We start from the raw sequence: 15,186 nt of genomic DNA on the forward strand, positions 1-15,186 counted from the left end.
AGATTGTAGATGTTATTTTAAATAAAAATATGACTTTATATCTTATTTTAAAAAAGTATAGTAAAGTATATACTAAAGTATAAGATTTTACATCTAAATTCTATATCAACATGCGTTTCTACACGATATATTCCCATTCTGTTTCAAAAATTTCTCTTCAGACGCATGTTATAAAATATTATTGTTGTTTAATTCCCAAAGTAGAATATTCAAACTATCTTAAGATAAATAAATGAACCCATTCAAATACGCATATTGGGCAAATCTTTCAAAACTTTAAAAGCTCACAAGCAATGCTGAGCGCGAAAGTAAAAAAAACGTGATTTAAACCGATAGTTCAGTGACTGCGGAATGTAACAAGATACCAAGGAAGTTTATCGATAATCGGCGCGCTTTTTAAAATTCTCTTTAAGCATCTTTGAAGCTACAAATCTTGTTTGATTAAACCTGTCCACATGGTTATACTTATCTCTTATTACTTGTTGCTTCTTTGTAGCATCCACAACTGTTTCGTATTTATTTGCCTAATAATGGAAATTATTGTACCCCCAAGAAGAGCGTCTTGGCTACGCCCAGCAGTTGGTGGGCTTCCCGCAGCAACATCAAACAAACACAGATAGCGTTTACTGTCTAACCGACATAATCTATGCGTTGAACATTTCCCCAGCCCGTTGATGGGTTTCCATTTCACATCATTTCGCTGACAACGGTCCACAAGAACGGTCATGAAGCCAGGAATCGTCTGCTCGGAGGTTAACGGTCGCCAGGATGCGGCAGGATCTGCAGGGGAGGAGGTGCGTCGTCGCAGGGTGGCGGTGGTCGGTGCCGGTTTGGTAAGTAGACCTCTCCAGAATATGTTACTTGAGAATAGAATACCATTACTCTCCAGAATTTATGATTATTTGAGCGCATAATTAATGCGTGGCACTTATCTGAATGCTGGGAGGCTTATCTTTTGGAAACTTCTAATCCCCGAGTTTAGATAAGCCACTTTTATAGCTTCTTTCTTACTATCTCTTAACTTTCCCTTTCTATAGGTTGGGTCTCTGGCCGCTTTAAATTTTGCCCGAAGGGGTAACCACGTGGACTTGTATGAGTACCGTGAAGACATACGCCAGGCTCTTGTGGTCTCCGGAAGGAGTATTAACCTGGCTCTGTCCCAGCGGGGCCGTAAGGCCCTGGCTGCCGTCGGCCTAGAGCAGAAGGTCCTGGCCACCGCCATTCCGATGCGAGGACGAATGCTGCACGACACCAAGGGGAACACCCGCGTGGTTATCTATGATCCCTGCACCCAGCAGTGCCTGTATTCCGTAGGTCGCAGGAAGCTAAATGAAGTCCTATTGGATGCCTGCGATGAGCTGCCGAACATAACCTGCCACTTCAACCACAAGCTATCCACTGTCAACCTGCGAGAGGGAACGATGGAGTTCAGCGGTCCCCAGGCAGGAGGGGAAGCCATCAATACCAGCGCAGATCTCATCGTAGGCTGCGATGGCGCCTTCAGCAGTGTTCGCCAGCAGCTGGTCCGCTTGCCGGGATTCAACTATTCCCAAATCTATATTGAGACCGGCTACCTGGAGCTGTGTATACCAGCGGCGGGAGGAGACTTCCAGATGCCACCGAACTACCTCCACATTTGGCCACGTGACTCCTTTATGATGATAGCCCTGCCGAACCAGGACAGATCCTTCACGGTCACCCTATCCATGCCCTTTGAGATGTTTTCCAAAATCGAAACCAAAGACCAACTTCTGGAGTTCTTCCAAGAGCACTTTAGCGATGCCCTGCCCCTCATCGGGGAGGAGCAGCTGGTGAAGGACTTCTTCAAGACGAAACCACAGCACCTGGTGTCCATCAAATGCCGTCCATATCACTATGAGGACAAGGCTCTCATACTGGGCGATGCCGCTCACGCCATGGTGCCCTACTATGGCCAAGGAATGAACGCTGGGATGGAGGATGTCACACTACTCACCGAGATCCTGGACAGGCAGCTGCCCCTGGACGAATCACTGGCCCAGTTCACCGAGAAACGCTGGCAGGATGCTTTTGCCATTTGCGATCTGGCAATGTACAACTACGTCGAGGTAGGTTGTCCTTTTTATACCCTTACTGAGAGTATTATAATTTTGGTGTTACTCCAATGAGTTCTGATTTTTTTTCATAAAATTTTCTATCAGGAAAAATGCATGAAAATCTTAAATCTATTCAAAACTCAACGCACTGCACGCTGACATGTTACGTGAACCCCTCTTAAATGCGATAAGCGCACCACTTATGCATATTTATGTTAGGCTGCAGGGGATCGGTTTTAAGCCATGGTGGTTATCTCTTATTTCCATGGGTCAGATCCCCTCAAACCCTATCTTTACCCCTCCCTGTCTCTGAGTTTTAAAGCCATCGAGCTCAAACTTTGCACACATCCTTCTGCCCTTTGCACGAAGTATATATATAAGTCGGAATAGTAGACTATATCCTATAGCTGACATACTTGTATACTTAATTGATAGACAACGCCATAACTTTGGTATTATTTAGGTTAAAAAGTTGACACTTTCTATGGATGCCAACTTTAGTGGTCTAATTCGATCTTTTTAAAGGATAGCCCGACTATATCCTATAGCTATTTGAAAACAACTACAAGATAGGAACTTTTTTCAAAATTCACATTTTACCGAATTTTTCTGATATCGGTCAACTATATCCGACATTTGCGATATGTGTATCCTTACATCCTTCCTTCCATATCCTTTGTTAACTTAATTTTCACATCATTTCTAAAAGAAACATGTTTTTTTATAAATTAAAAATCGGAAAATGTAAACACTCATAATTCCATTGCCTAATTTTAAGGGCGCATGGAAGTCGAATGGTAATGAAGAGTAAAATTTTACCGTTCGTTTTGCTTTGATAACATTCCAGAAAATGGTTTATTTTTTAAAATATTTAATAAAAAAAAAAATAAAAAATTAATTAAAAAATAGCGCCCTCCTCCTCGATTCTCATAGGTTGCACTTAAGCAGGCCCGAAAAACCCGAAAAAAGATTGTTTTTTTTAATTAAATTTTCTTGTTTATTTTTCTAGCTTGCTTTTTTTTATTGTTTTTATTGTAATTTTATTGTAGTAATTTGTTGTTGTTGTAATTGTTTTCTTATAATTTAAAAAAAATATTTTTTTTTTTTTAATTTTTTTTTTTTGTTATTTAAAGATAGATGCTTAGAGATTTTTACAAATCCCTACTGCAAGGGCATATTAACTTCGGCTTTGCCAGAATTAAGCTTTTTGAATATGAACAGAACACTTTTTGAATATGGAGTTGATTTACGACTATTTTCAGATGAGAGACTTGACAAAACGTTGGTCCTTCCGGCTCCGGAAGGTTTTGGACACGGTGCTTTTCCGGATTTTCCCTGCCTGGATTCCGCTCTACAACAGTGTCTCGTTTTCCAGCATGCCCTACAGCCAGTGCATTGCCAACCGGAAGTGGCAGGATCAGTTCCTGAAGCGTGTTTCCGCCGCCAGTCTTTTGGGCATGGTTGTAACTGCAGGAGCCATATATGCTCAGCGTATTTCATAACATAGAAACTTTTAAAACAATAATCAAAAGAGAAATTTAAGCATTTAATCGTTTCTTGTACATTTTGCATATTTTCCACAAAATGCCCATAATTATATGCTTTAAATAATACATTCTTTGTACTCTTGTAACTTGAAAAAAGTAATAAAAAGGAATATTATCATTTTTATCAAAATATTCATTTATAATTTAATTAATTTTTTCGCCTTAAGCCAACATTCATTATCAGGGAAAGAGGAAACCCCTGTTTTCTTTCAGCCCTGCATTGGAAAATGTTGCCAAGCAAAATGTATCAGCAACATGCTGCCGCAACATATGTATCTACAGCCCCACTCGTTCCCTCCAAATTCATTAACTTTAAAATTAATTAATAAACAAATACAATTCATTAGCTCTTTTTTTAACATTACTCATTTTAAAAACTAAAGTTTTTTATTATCTTTTTTTTAAATAATTTTTATGTAAGGTTAATTTTTGTTAAAAACAAAACTTGGGGATTTTACGCAATGGAAAATGTTTGCTTGAGTCATAAACGTTTAAACTTTAAAGTTAAAAACAAAATAACAATCTTAGATAAGTGAAAAATCAATTGCAAGAGGGTTAACTTTCCGAAAACAAAACAATTGATAAACTATTGTTTACTGTGGATTCACGCAGGTCTTATAAAATGTACCCACACACTGCCAGCCAGCCCGATTGTTTTCGTGGTGGCAAAATAATTGAAATTTCTTTTTGGCCGCGTGGCTACTACGCATCGCATTTGGGACTATCAACTGGTGGATATTTTTGGTTTTGTTTTGTCGCTTTGCTTTGGTTTTGAGGCGGCGACAGCCAAAAATACGCCTCGACAATGTGATTTTAGTTATTTCGATATTTATTTCTAGACCAGCCTTGGTCACGTGATCGGCATTCGCTGCATCCGGCTGCTGCAACTGAAATATTTTGAGGACCTTAAGGATCAAGTGGGTATCCCATGGATACACTATCTTTATATCTTACTCATAAATGGTCATAATACCCAGAGCTTTGAAGAGTGAATGGTGTGAAAGCTTGCGATGAATTAGCATATCATTTTGTTGCTACCCCAACCTGATCCAACTATCCCCCCTCCCTTTTTGTTTAGTTGCCACCCACTCTCCGCCTCTCTCACACTTTTTGGGAGAGGACAAGGTCAGCGCTTTCTCAACGCCGGCCGGTATTTTATTACAACAACATTTACATACACCGCTCCCTCCGATCGAAAAAAAGCTTATTACCCTTCGTTGTCTGGGTTTGCTTAGATACTCTTTTCAGCTTGGTGGAATCTGATTAAATCGGGCCTAAAAGTGAAAACTCGAAACCAAACAATGGCTCAAAGCCCGAACATCTCTTGACCTAGTAGCCAAAACCAAAGCTAAAATCGATCGAGGGAGCTTTTTTGCTTAGCGAACGAGAGCGGAAACGAGAATGGACAAGAGGGAGAGAAGGTGAAACCGATTGGGGAAGAGCAGCGCGATTGCTCTGCTCGTTTCGGACTTAATTGTTGTTGCTAATAACGTGTTTCGAACATTTCACTGTCGCTCTCTAGAATAGTCGGCGCCACTGCCTCTCTCCCCCTTTGTACAGTGACAGTTCGATAACGTTAACAGTGCTTATCTCAAAGATTAAAGAATAGTATTTGTTTTTTTTTTTAAAGCATATACAAAAATTACATTCGACCTTGACGTTGCTCGTTGACTCTAATTTTTGTTCGAGAAATTTCTCGATTTTGGAGGAATGACTGTACTCCAACCGCTGCCACCGAGCGGTGTCGTTCGTCTTCGCTTGCCCAGCGACTCGCAGTTGCTCAGCGACTCGACACTCAAGTAGACCAGGGTATAGCTAGTGCCAGCCAAGAGCAACCGTTAGACATACAGTAAAATAGCCATAACCGCAACGACCTATCCACTTCCCACTGTTTATTGTGCTATAAACCAGGTGCAAGTGCAACATTTAACAACTACAATATCGCGCCCTTGCCACCGACTCCCACCTCCCCACCCCCTCTATAAACTAATAAAACGATCGCAACATTCTCGAAGCTTTTTCGGCAAGCTTATTACATATAACCTACCAAAATCAAAAAACGCGTGGTTCGCAAAGAAACGAAAAGAAATACATAAAACGCCACAGCAAAAGCGGAAAAAAGTGAAATTGAAATTCGAATTCAAAGTCAAATATTAAAAATCTTAAGTTGTAGAAGAGTTACGAACAGTGATCGCGGCTTTATCGGTGTGAGTGAACGATCTTATACGTGTGTGAGTGAGATAGAGCAAGTGCAAGTGCAACCGGTAACGGGATATTTGAAAGAAGAAACTGAAAGGACAGGACAAAGACCCTCAAAGCAGTTAGGGCTATAATTGTCAGTAGAATTCGTTGAAACTCAGCCTACACTCGGCTCGGTTTGGCTTCACGTTTCGGGAGTATTATTCCAAAATCAAAACCAAATACCCGAACCAATCGCCGCCATCCTGGCACGCCGTTCGCTGTTAGTGTGAGGCGTAATCGGTTCGCCGGAACGGTTAACTCATCCAACACCCCTGCTGCCCGTCGTCGATAGCATTTGACCAACAACCCACCCACCCATCCACCCATCTACCCTGCTACCGATAGCCGATAGTCCGCCACGTCGATAGCCCGTTACCTCGGTTCGATTCGCACTGAGAGGAACTTGCACCCTGCAACCGGTGCTGCTGATACGGATACGGATACGCAATATTTCTTCAAACTGCCCCGACGGTCAAGTACGTGTGCAGCAAAGAGCGTGAACCTTGGATAATGAGCGCCTAGGCACGAGCTGTCCGAATTACTCAGGTAAATATATGAAGAGACAATCACCGTTATCGATCTCCGCCAATTAGTGGGTCTACGTGACTCCCAAACTGCAGCAGCACAGTTGCCGGGTGGCCGAGTGTGTCGTGCGGAGTACGGTGTGGTGTCGCATGGTATTGGGTTCTGCCTAAATGAAAACCAAACCAGAAATGCGGATAACGATCTAGGCACACACACTTGCCACCCCTCAGCCCGAACCCCCCTGCCACACTCTCACTCGGTTAGTTTTGGCATCTGGCATTTCCGGTTTCGCTATTCTTTTTTTTTTTTGGCGGTGTATAGGTATGTCTGTAGAATGTATATAGATGAAAACACCTTCAGATACATATGTATTCTTCAACCCAAGATTCCTCCCCTTTGGAGGGTACGCATGTATGCAGTCGAGGAAATCATTAGTTAAAGCATCTAATCTTTAATCTTTATACCTTAAAACAGGTAGTTTAATATTTAATCTTTTAAATCTACACTCTGAAAATATTTCAATAAAAACTTTAGCTTTAAATATGAAATGGGAATGCAATGAAAGTGCATCATCTTACCCGACAGGGTTGATTGTTATTTTAATTGTAATTCCAACTGTTTATTGATTCCAAGAACTCGTTTTACTGTCTGATTGACTGGAATCATGGCGGTTCTTCGAAGTTTCCAGTGTAGATCGCATTATTATAAACAATAACGTATAGCACTATCTCTGGATCTTTGGAATAAATACAAAAATATAGCCGGGCATTATTTATTTAACGATCTAGTTTGAGCGCTAAGTGCTTCACTGTGCAACAAATGGAACCGATGACTGGCGAATCATAGTATGTGTGGGGGGCACCCGAAAATCATTTTTTTTAGTATCTATTACGCACTAAAACTAATACAAGAGGTTGTTAGAGAGAGCAATTAGTGCAGTTCTGCGGTTCGTCCATCATATTTGGGTTCAAGATCGGTTAGTGCTGAGCATTTCTGGGAAAACCCATTAACTCAGTGCAGTTGTGTCATTGAGTCATAACCCTTATAAACAATAACTGATTAACTTCTTAACTTGTTTTACGTATTAGGCCGGGTGCAGTAATAAAATGGATATTAATGGGGAGATAAGTGATGGAGATCCCACTAATATTAATGATCTTGTGATCAGTTTGCTCTCCACCTTACAAACACATTAAAATGAGAAAGAAAAATAAAAAAAAATTCCGATACGAAAACTTACATCATCGTGCTGATGTGAGAAAGAGAAAGAAAGAAACGCGCCCGCCAAATAGCGAGACATTTACATACTAACATATGCTATATGTATCTACATCTACAAACATACCTCGAGATACATGTGTTTTTTGTTATTGTTTTCAATTTTTGGACTCAACAAATAAGCAATTCATATACTTTGTAGATCGAGCGTTTTAAATGGGGGGAATTTTATTTTGTAGCTTAAGGAAATCACAAAAGCTAAGGCGATAAAAACTAAACAAACCCAAAAAAGAATGGGGGGATGGTGGATAGTGATGTGTGGGATATTCGTTCATAAATTTGCCGAAAAAATTATAAAAGATCTGTGCTAGCCTTTATATAAAAATAAATCAAATGGGTATATACATACATAGAATATATAAACAATGGCAAACTGAAAACAATTTAGAAACGACATAGAAAATAACCAATAACTAATTTTGTCTGTCTCTCTCTCTCTCTCTTTACATATCTGCCGCTGATCCTATTCTTCCTGGTGCTTTCTCCGCTCTCTCTCTGTTTCTTGCGGTAAATGGCATCCAAAAAGGGGTAGAAAGCAGCAGACAAGCAGCGACAAACAACAACAACAACAACAAAGTCGAAAATAACAAATAACAGCATTTTTTTGCTAAAAGAAGACGACGCAGTTGAAAAAGTGTTAGCAAGTGAAGAAGAACAAGATCAACAGAAAAAGAGAGCAGAAACAACTTTAATGAATTTCGTGATTAAAAACATTTCAAAGGTACAACAAAAGCTCATTTAATATAAAAATAAAAAAGAACGCAACACCAAGAGTGAGTGAAATACAAAAAAAAAAAAAAATAATTTAAAATCGTGGCACAAACTAAAAACACAACAAAAAGCTCCCCCGTCAACGAAAACGAGAGCGAATGTGCGACTGTGAGTGCGAGTGCGAGTGAAATAGCAAAAGCGTGAAAAGAGCGAGCGAGAGACAACAACAAAAACCGAAGTAAAAATCAAAAGCCAAGCCAATTGCGCACGGAACGTAGAACGGAGAAAACTAACGGAACTCGAGCGAGCTAACAGCACGGATAACGGTAAAACGATACAACGATCGAAACGGTTAACGGTTACAATAAGAACAAGCCCCACAGATAGAGAAAGGAAGATGGTAAACAAGGCCAACGGCAAGGCGCTGGGGCAGAAGGCGGACAAGGACAAGGAGAGGCAAAAAGAGCGCGAGGCAATGTTGCCGGCGGCGGGCAACAACAACAGCAACAACAACAATAACAGTAACAACAACAACAGCAGCAACATCACGCAAATGACACAGAGCAATAAAGGGGGCAATAAGGGTAACAACAACAATAATAACAACAACAACAGTGCCAATAATAATAATAACAACAACAACAATGGCAACAAGGCCAAAACAAACAGTAATAAGAAGAATGGAGGTAAAGGACAACAAAATCAGCAGCAGCAGCAGCAACAACAACAGCAGCGCAGCAGCAAGAAAGCCAAGCCCCAAAGGCAACAGATATTCCTGCAATCCTTGCCACGCGACACCAGCAATTACAGGAATCACAACAACAACAACAACAGTAGCAGTAGAAATAGTAGCAACATAATAAATATAAGCTACAGTGGCAACACAGCAACAGACACACCGGCACCCTCGGAGAGCTTAGTGGCCACCAGCAGCAAGGTCAATTCCGGTGAGTTGTTAACCGCCGCCTTGACTGTGCCGTGTGCCAAATGCTCCAAGCCAGCGATGATCTCCAGCTTGACAACCACCGTAGCCGCAGCCTCCACCTCGTCCGCTTCCTCATCGGCCTCCTCGGCCAGCTCTGCCTTATCGACCAGTTCCGGATCGGAGACGGCCAGCAATCACAGCGAGCTCAGCTATCCGGAGCCGGTTGTATATTCCGGCAAACAGTATCGCAAATCCAAATCCTATATGGGCGCATCCCAGTACAATAACAATTCCTATCAGTCGGGCGGCTCGAGCCGGGCGCCGAGCTCCAACGGCGGCAACAATGGCAACCATGTGGCCTATAGACGCTCCCACAGCGATCGCCGCAACTCGTTCGATCGCACCTTTGCCTTTCGGAATCGTGACTTTGTTCCCATTGTGCCGCCGTCGCGTCCCGTCCTCTCGTCCTCAAATATAGCCGGAGTGATGGCCAGTTCCACCAAGTTGACGATCATCGAGCGGTTCGGCAAGGGACGTGTCGCATATCCCATAATGCAGGTGAGTCAAACAGTACTAATAATTAGTAGTATTAGCTTATCAGTTTGTAGATTAATATGATTATTTGAGAAAAACATATTAAAATATTAAGTATACGTATCACATACATACATCTATAGTTCTATCTAAAAGTATGAAATTAAATTTAATATTTTACCACAAATAGGTCTATTCTCCTTCTAGGTATCTCTAAAAAGAACTCCATTATTTTTAATTTTCAATTGTAAGCTACGCTTTAAATAGAATTGCAGAACGAACAAAATGCAATATTTCTGTTTTTTTTCTGAGAAATTGAGAAGCTTTCGTAACTTTCCATTAGTGGTTGGCTGGCTGGTTGACGGTTGCCACATTTTCGAGAAGTTCTAATCAGCCTCTACCACCAGCCAGCAGAGCTACCGAAGGAAGCAGCCATAATTAATGGCACACAAACAAGACCCAGGTGATAAGAATGGGTTGGAAATGGGCGAGAAAGCGGCCCGAGAGGTCTGTGTGTTTACTCATCTATATATTTTTGATAAGCTGATTTCATTTTTGGGAGTCGATGAGTTTTAAAACTTCATCAGATACTACATACTTCCAAGAGGGGGGGAACTACTTTTTTCCAACTTTCTGATATATTGTTTTGCAATTTCTTATCTTTGATGGGTTATGCACTTGAGGAGAATATTACGTATACGCCCTGTTGCTGCTGCTGGTGCAATCGGGAGAGACAAATGCGATGCTAATATACGGAAATACAGTCTTTGCCTTGAGTCTCCGTCACTCTTAATGGCTGCTTATGTCTGTATGGGTATATATTTGTATATTTTGTCCCAATCTCTGCCAGAAGTTTGAATCTTAAGTATTTTATGCAAATTCTTCGCTGACGTCTCTGCATACAGATGGTTGGGCTGCGCGAACTGATCGAACTATGATCGTGGTTACCGATTTTATTGTGGAAAAATATCAACCGAAAGTGGTTTGATTAGCATGTGCGGCGGCACTTAGTTAGTTACCAAAACTAGTTCTAAACGATATTCAGGAAAAAACAAGACAGACTGATGCGAAAAGTGAAACTTGTTTTTGGCTCTTGCTCTGGGTCTGGGTCTGGTGTCACAATATACTTCCCCAAACTGTTGCCTCCCGGGGGTTTGTTGGCCAAAGACAATGCCCACCTTTTTACAAGAAGTTGGCCATAAAATTTCACATTTATAAAGTTTGCTTCTTTGGCTAATTGAACAACTGTTTCTACAAGTTTGCTTAGCCTTAGCATTGCCTTTGGCACTGGCCTTCAAGTCGTAAACAAAAAACTAGACGAAAACATTGTATATTTTTGAAAAACAATCCCAACACACATTTTCAAGTGAATCACTAGAACAGCCCCTTCCTCCCAGTATTATTTCGGGTGTTTACTCTGCTCTGGGCCACAGACACACATCTACTATTCGCCCCACGTGAATTTTTCAAAATTTGTGGCACAGTGGTCTGAGGGGTGTCAGTTTGGTGGCGAAATAGTTTCAGCTTGGAAACAAATCTCTCCACACGTGGCACACACTTTGGCGACGGAAATGAGCCACTTGATAAGATAGTGAGTGGTTCAGCCCGACATGAGGAAAGCTTTATATGCATATCTATACCAGAGCAGGGCCATGGGCAGTAAAAAGTAATGTTTGGCTATCAAAACAAAAAGTTTAAAATTAAAATTTAATTAACTACTTAGTTATCGTGCAGGAACTGCGATGAAATGAAATGAAATCTTTTGAGTTGCGATGCTATCACATAATACCAGTTATCGCAGGAAGTTCGACTCTACAGCCAGATAGCCATCAAACAAAGAAATATTTTAATATTTTAATATTTAGACAAGAAACTGTGTAATTTCAGAACAGAGATCATACCATGTTTACGAAACACACAACATCTGTGGGTTTCAGGGCCGGGGATTTCCAGGCCTGATTTAAATCTCACCCGGCTTATCAGCAGAAATAGAAATGGGCTTCTATATATTGAAATCTAGCAACTCTTCTGCTTACGTCAAGCTCCAGTCGATTCTATATGCGCCCGCGAATGTGTTATATGGACAGGTGGAAATGTTTACAAAGAACCGTCTGAGTTACGAACTTTCTATTGGAGCAAAGGCAGCTGATATAACTCATGCCTCCTCCCCCCGCTCAATTTTTTTTTATGATTATCTAAATAGGTAAATACAATAATATTTAATAGGTGTATTGGATGGATGACTTGTAGCATGCCTTAAAAATATATTAAAGCTTTTTTTTTTTGCCTAATTATAATATATATATATGTGTTTATATTTTTGCATTATTATTTGGCTCAGTAAATATTACGCTACTAAATTGCATATTGTTTTTGAAAATTGCCACAGCTGTGTGTGGCCAACATTGGCTTCAGTTGGCTTCCACCAACTCAACTGCGTAGTAAAGCCGTTTATAAAAAAATATATGATTTCGGTGTGTGGGCCCAAAAGTGCAGTGGTGTGCGATTATTATTTTGATTATGGAAATCAGTGGCAGAACAAATAAAAAATGAAAAGAAATGGCCTGTCGGCCGAGTGTACAGGCGTGAGGCGTGAAGGGGTTCCTATCACGTGTGCTTGAGATTTTCAACGCTTATCGTTTCTGCCAGAAAGCGTGCAAAATATAATAAATTTGATTTAGAAAAGCAACAAAGAAGAGAGCACCTTTCAAGGTGGATAGAAAGTTTCATGACTAATCAAAATTCAAATCTTTGGGTATTTATCACAACCAACCCCCTGAGGCAATAAGTGAAGCTTTTCGTTTGCGCCTAGCTGCCTATTAAGGTATCTGATGGGTGACACTTTTGAGCTGAGCCTGAAAATAGGCAATAGAAACCGGGTTTATTGGTACCAGTCTCTACATGTCGGGTGTAGAAAAATACTAGAATGGTTTGAGGCTTTAAAAAAATATATTTTAAAGTCTCTAAAGTGTTGTTTGTTCTAAGCCAGGTTATTAGAGAGTGTAATAGACCCTGTAATTAGAAGGAGACTTCTTAATAGCTCCTGAATAATTAAAGAGACAAAGCCTCAACGAATGACGTTGACCCCTGAACTGTCATTACTTTATCAGCATATCTCCTAGACTATTTTTAAGCTCTATTTATTTTTATACTTTTATGTCATTCTTTCATAATAGAAAGAAATAATAAAATTAAATAACTTGAAACACAAAACCATCAAAATGGTCAGCCCTGATAAGATGTGAAGAAATGCAGAGGAACTTGAAATGTTTGCGGTCGCAACACAAACAAATGCAATATAATTGCCTTATTTATTGTTTTTGCCGTTGGAGGTGCCTGTTGCTGTCGCGATAAGGAACCACTCACAAGAGTGTGAGAGAGCCGGAATTGTGGAAGAACACACACACACACACACTCTTGTACAAGTTCAATTTGGATGTTGATAACAGCAGGCCAGGCATACCACAGGCTATTTGCCGAGAGATTCCGAGGCATTCCAATCAAAGAAATTGTTTTTATTTTTAAGGCACTTTGTAGATCCGAGATTGCATTGATTCGTCGTGATATATACCGGGAGAGCGGGAGTGACGGCCCACTTGACTCTGGTCTGGCTTGGTCCGGTCCGGTCATAAATCGGAATCGGAATACATTGTGTGGGCCTATATAGGTGCTCGGTCTGATAACCATGGCTCAAAGTAGACATCGCCTGTCACACGGGGCACAATTCTCAATGAAACTGTTGTGGAACAACAGGAACTGCACTTGATTTAACCGATAGTTTATTGAACTCGGTGGTTTTATAATCAAATCAGACGTAATTTCACAACAAATGGTGGTATAAACTACATACTAAAACGATAAAAATACGACAAAATATTTCTGAATAGATTTTTAATATCTAACCATTTATTATTGAATTTTTATTGAACTAACTGGGTTTATAGGCCGAAAATTAATGATAACACCTCCTTAAACTATAAAACGATACAAATACTTACGGTTCTCCTTAAGGTTTATCGAAACTACTGTTAGTCTTCTTTTCAATATCAGTGTTACCTTCATTTAATTTTTTCTTATATTTTCGAAAAGTATTTAAACGACACTTAAGATCTTTCTCTTGATTTAACCATTATTATCGGTTAAATCTCTGGTAATTTAATTATATAATCGTTGGTATAACTACCTAAACTATAAACATACTTGTGCTTGATTGATGGTCCTTAAAATGTATCGAAATTACTGTTATTTATCTGTTGTTATAACCAGTGTTACCATAACACATATATTTTTTATACCCCATAATTGGGCTTAAGGGATTGTTGAAGATCTTTCTCTTTATTTTTTTTTCAACCATTTATTAACCCGACGTTGATGTAGACTGTTAGTTACTTGGGCCAACAGACTCCAAATTGGTAAGAAACCAACAAAAAAATGCACTTGTATGTGTTGGGATTGTGTACGTAAATTACTTGTTAGCCGCTGCCACTTGCATTCCTTTGTTGCAAATGCAACAAAATGCCTTGCAATGCATTCGCGTGCACCTTTCAAATTTTTTTTCAGCTTCGCCTAATCTTCGAGTTTGACTTGCAATCGGCATTTAGTTGTTTGTGTTTGTTGGCTGTTTCGGTTTCGTGTTATTGTTATACACTTGCTGAGGGTATTACGACGAGGACCCCAACAGAAGCTTACGATGGACATAAAACTGACTAACGAAGTCATTATTAATTTAGGAGGTATTACCAAAAATTTACCTTATGTATAAATTATCTTTCAAGTGTATTTATGTATTGTAAAATAGCTTGTTAAAAGTAATAATATTTTAATGTGTTGTTGTTCAGGGGAGGGCACCGAATATTAACAAGGGTGTTTATATACCTTCTGCCAAGTCTCTGTCCTTGATGGGCTGAAAGACGCAGTTTTCTACTGAAAGTATCTTATCTCTGCCATTCCCATATCAATGTCTTTATTTGAAATGCGCTTCAGAGCATTCGATTAGGTCATTTAACGATGCTGCCTTCGTAGGTGTCTGGTCTGGTTGTGCTTGTGTGTTGTGTGTTTATTAGTGGCCTCCTCAATTTGGTATTTAAAAGACATTTAACATTTATGCTTGAGTAGCGCTTTATAGCCGGCTCTCTGACATTTAAATCAGCTTCTGTACCAGAAAGCGGGCCTCACCGACGATCATCATGTATGAAAATTCTTAAAGTTATAGCCGAATTGGAATAACTTTTGAAGTTGTTATCGACTGGCTGATAAATTGTGTAATTGTGTTTCCAAGAAGCAAAGCCTACAAATAGATTCCAAATGTTGCCAAATTGCTTTCTGATATACTTCTTCTGATATCTATTGT

At 40.0% G+C, this 15,186-nt stretch overlaps 2 protein-coding genes across 2 annotated transcripts in view; both read left to right on the forward strand.

Annotated features, from left to right (window-relative positions):
* Positions 1-668: 668 nt before the first annotated feature.
* Positions 669-3,694, forward strand: cn (Kynurenine 3-monooxygenase cn). The gene is made up of 3 exons (XM_017238510.3): positions 669-833; positions 1,038-2,087; positions 3,338-3,694. Exons 1-3 carry the CDS (start codon positions 726-728, stop codon positions 3,575-3,577), a joined length of 1,398 nt encoding a protein of 465 aa, XP_017093999.2. The 5' UTR covers positions 669-725; the 3' UTR covers positions 3,578-3,694.
* Positions 3,695-5,385: 1,691 nt separating this feature from the next.
* The window catches only part of LOC108123443 (terminal nucleotidyltransferase 5C), a 42,684-nt gene continuing 32,883 nt past the window's right edge, over positions 5,386-15,186 (forward strand). Inside the window, exons 1-2 of the mRNA XM_017238589.3 lie at positions 5,386-6,409; positions 8,193-9,860. Of these exons, the coding sequence (XP_017094078.2) occupies positions 8,775-9,860 (1,086 nt within the window). The 5' untranslated portion in view covers positions 5,386-6,409; positions 8,193-8,774. The remainder of the gene's footprint in view (positions 6,410-8,192; positions 9,861-15,186) is intronic.

The sequence above is a fragment of the Drosophila bipectinata genome, chromosome 2R (genome assembly GCF_030179905.1).
Source record: "Drosophila bipectinata strain 14024-0381.07 chromosome 2R, DbipHiC1v2, whole genome shotgun sequence".
Taxonomy (NCBI): Eukaryota; Metazoa; Arthropoda; class Insecta; order Diptera; family Drosophilidae; genus Drosophila; species Drosophila bipectinata.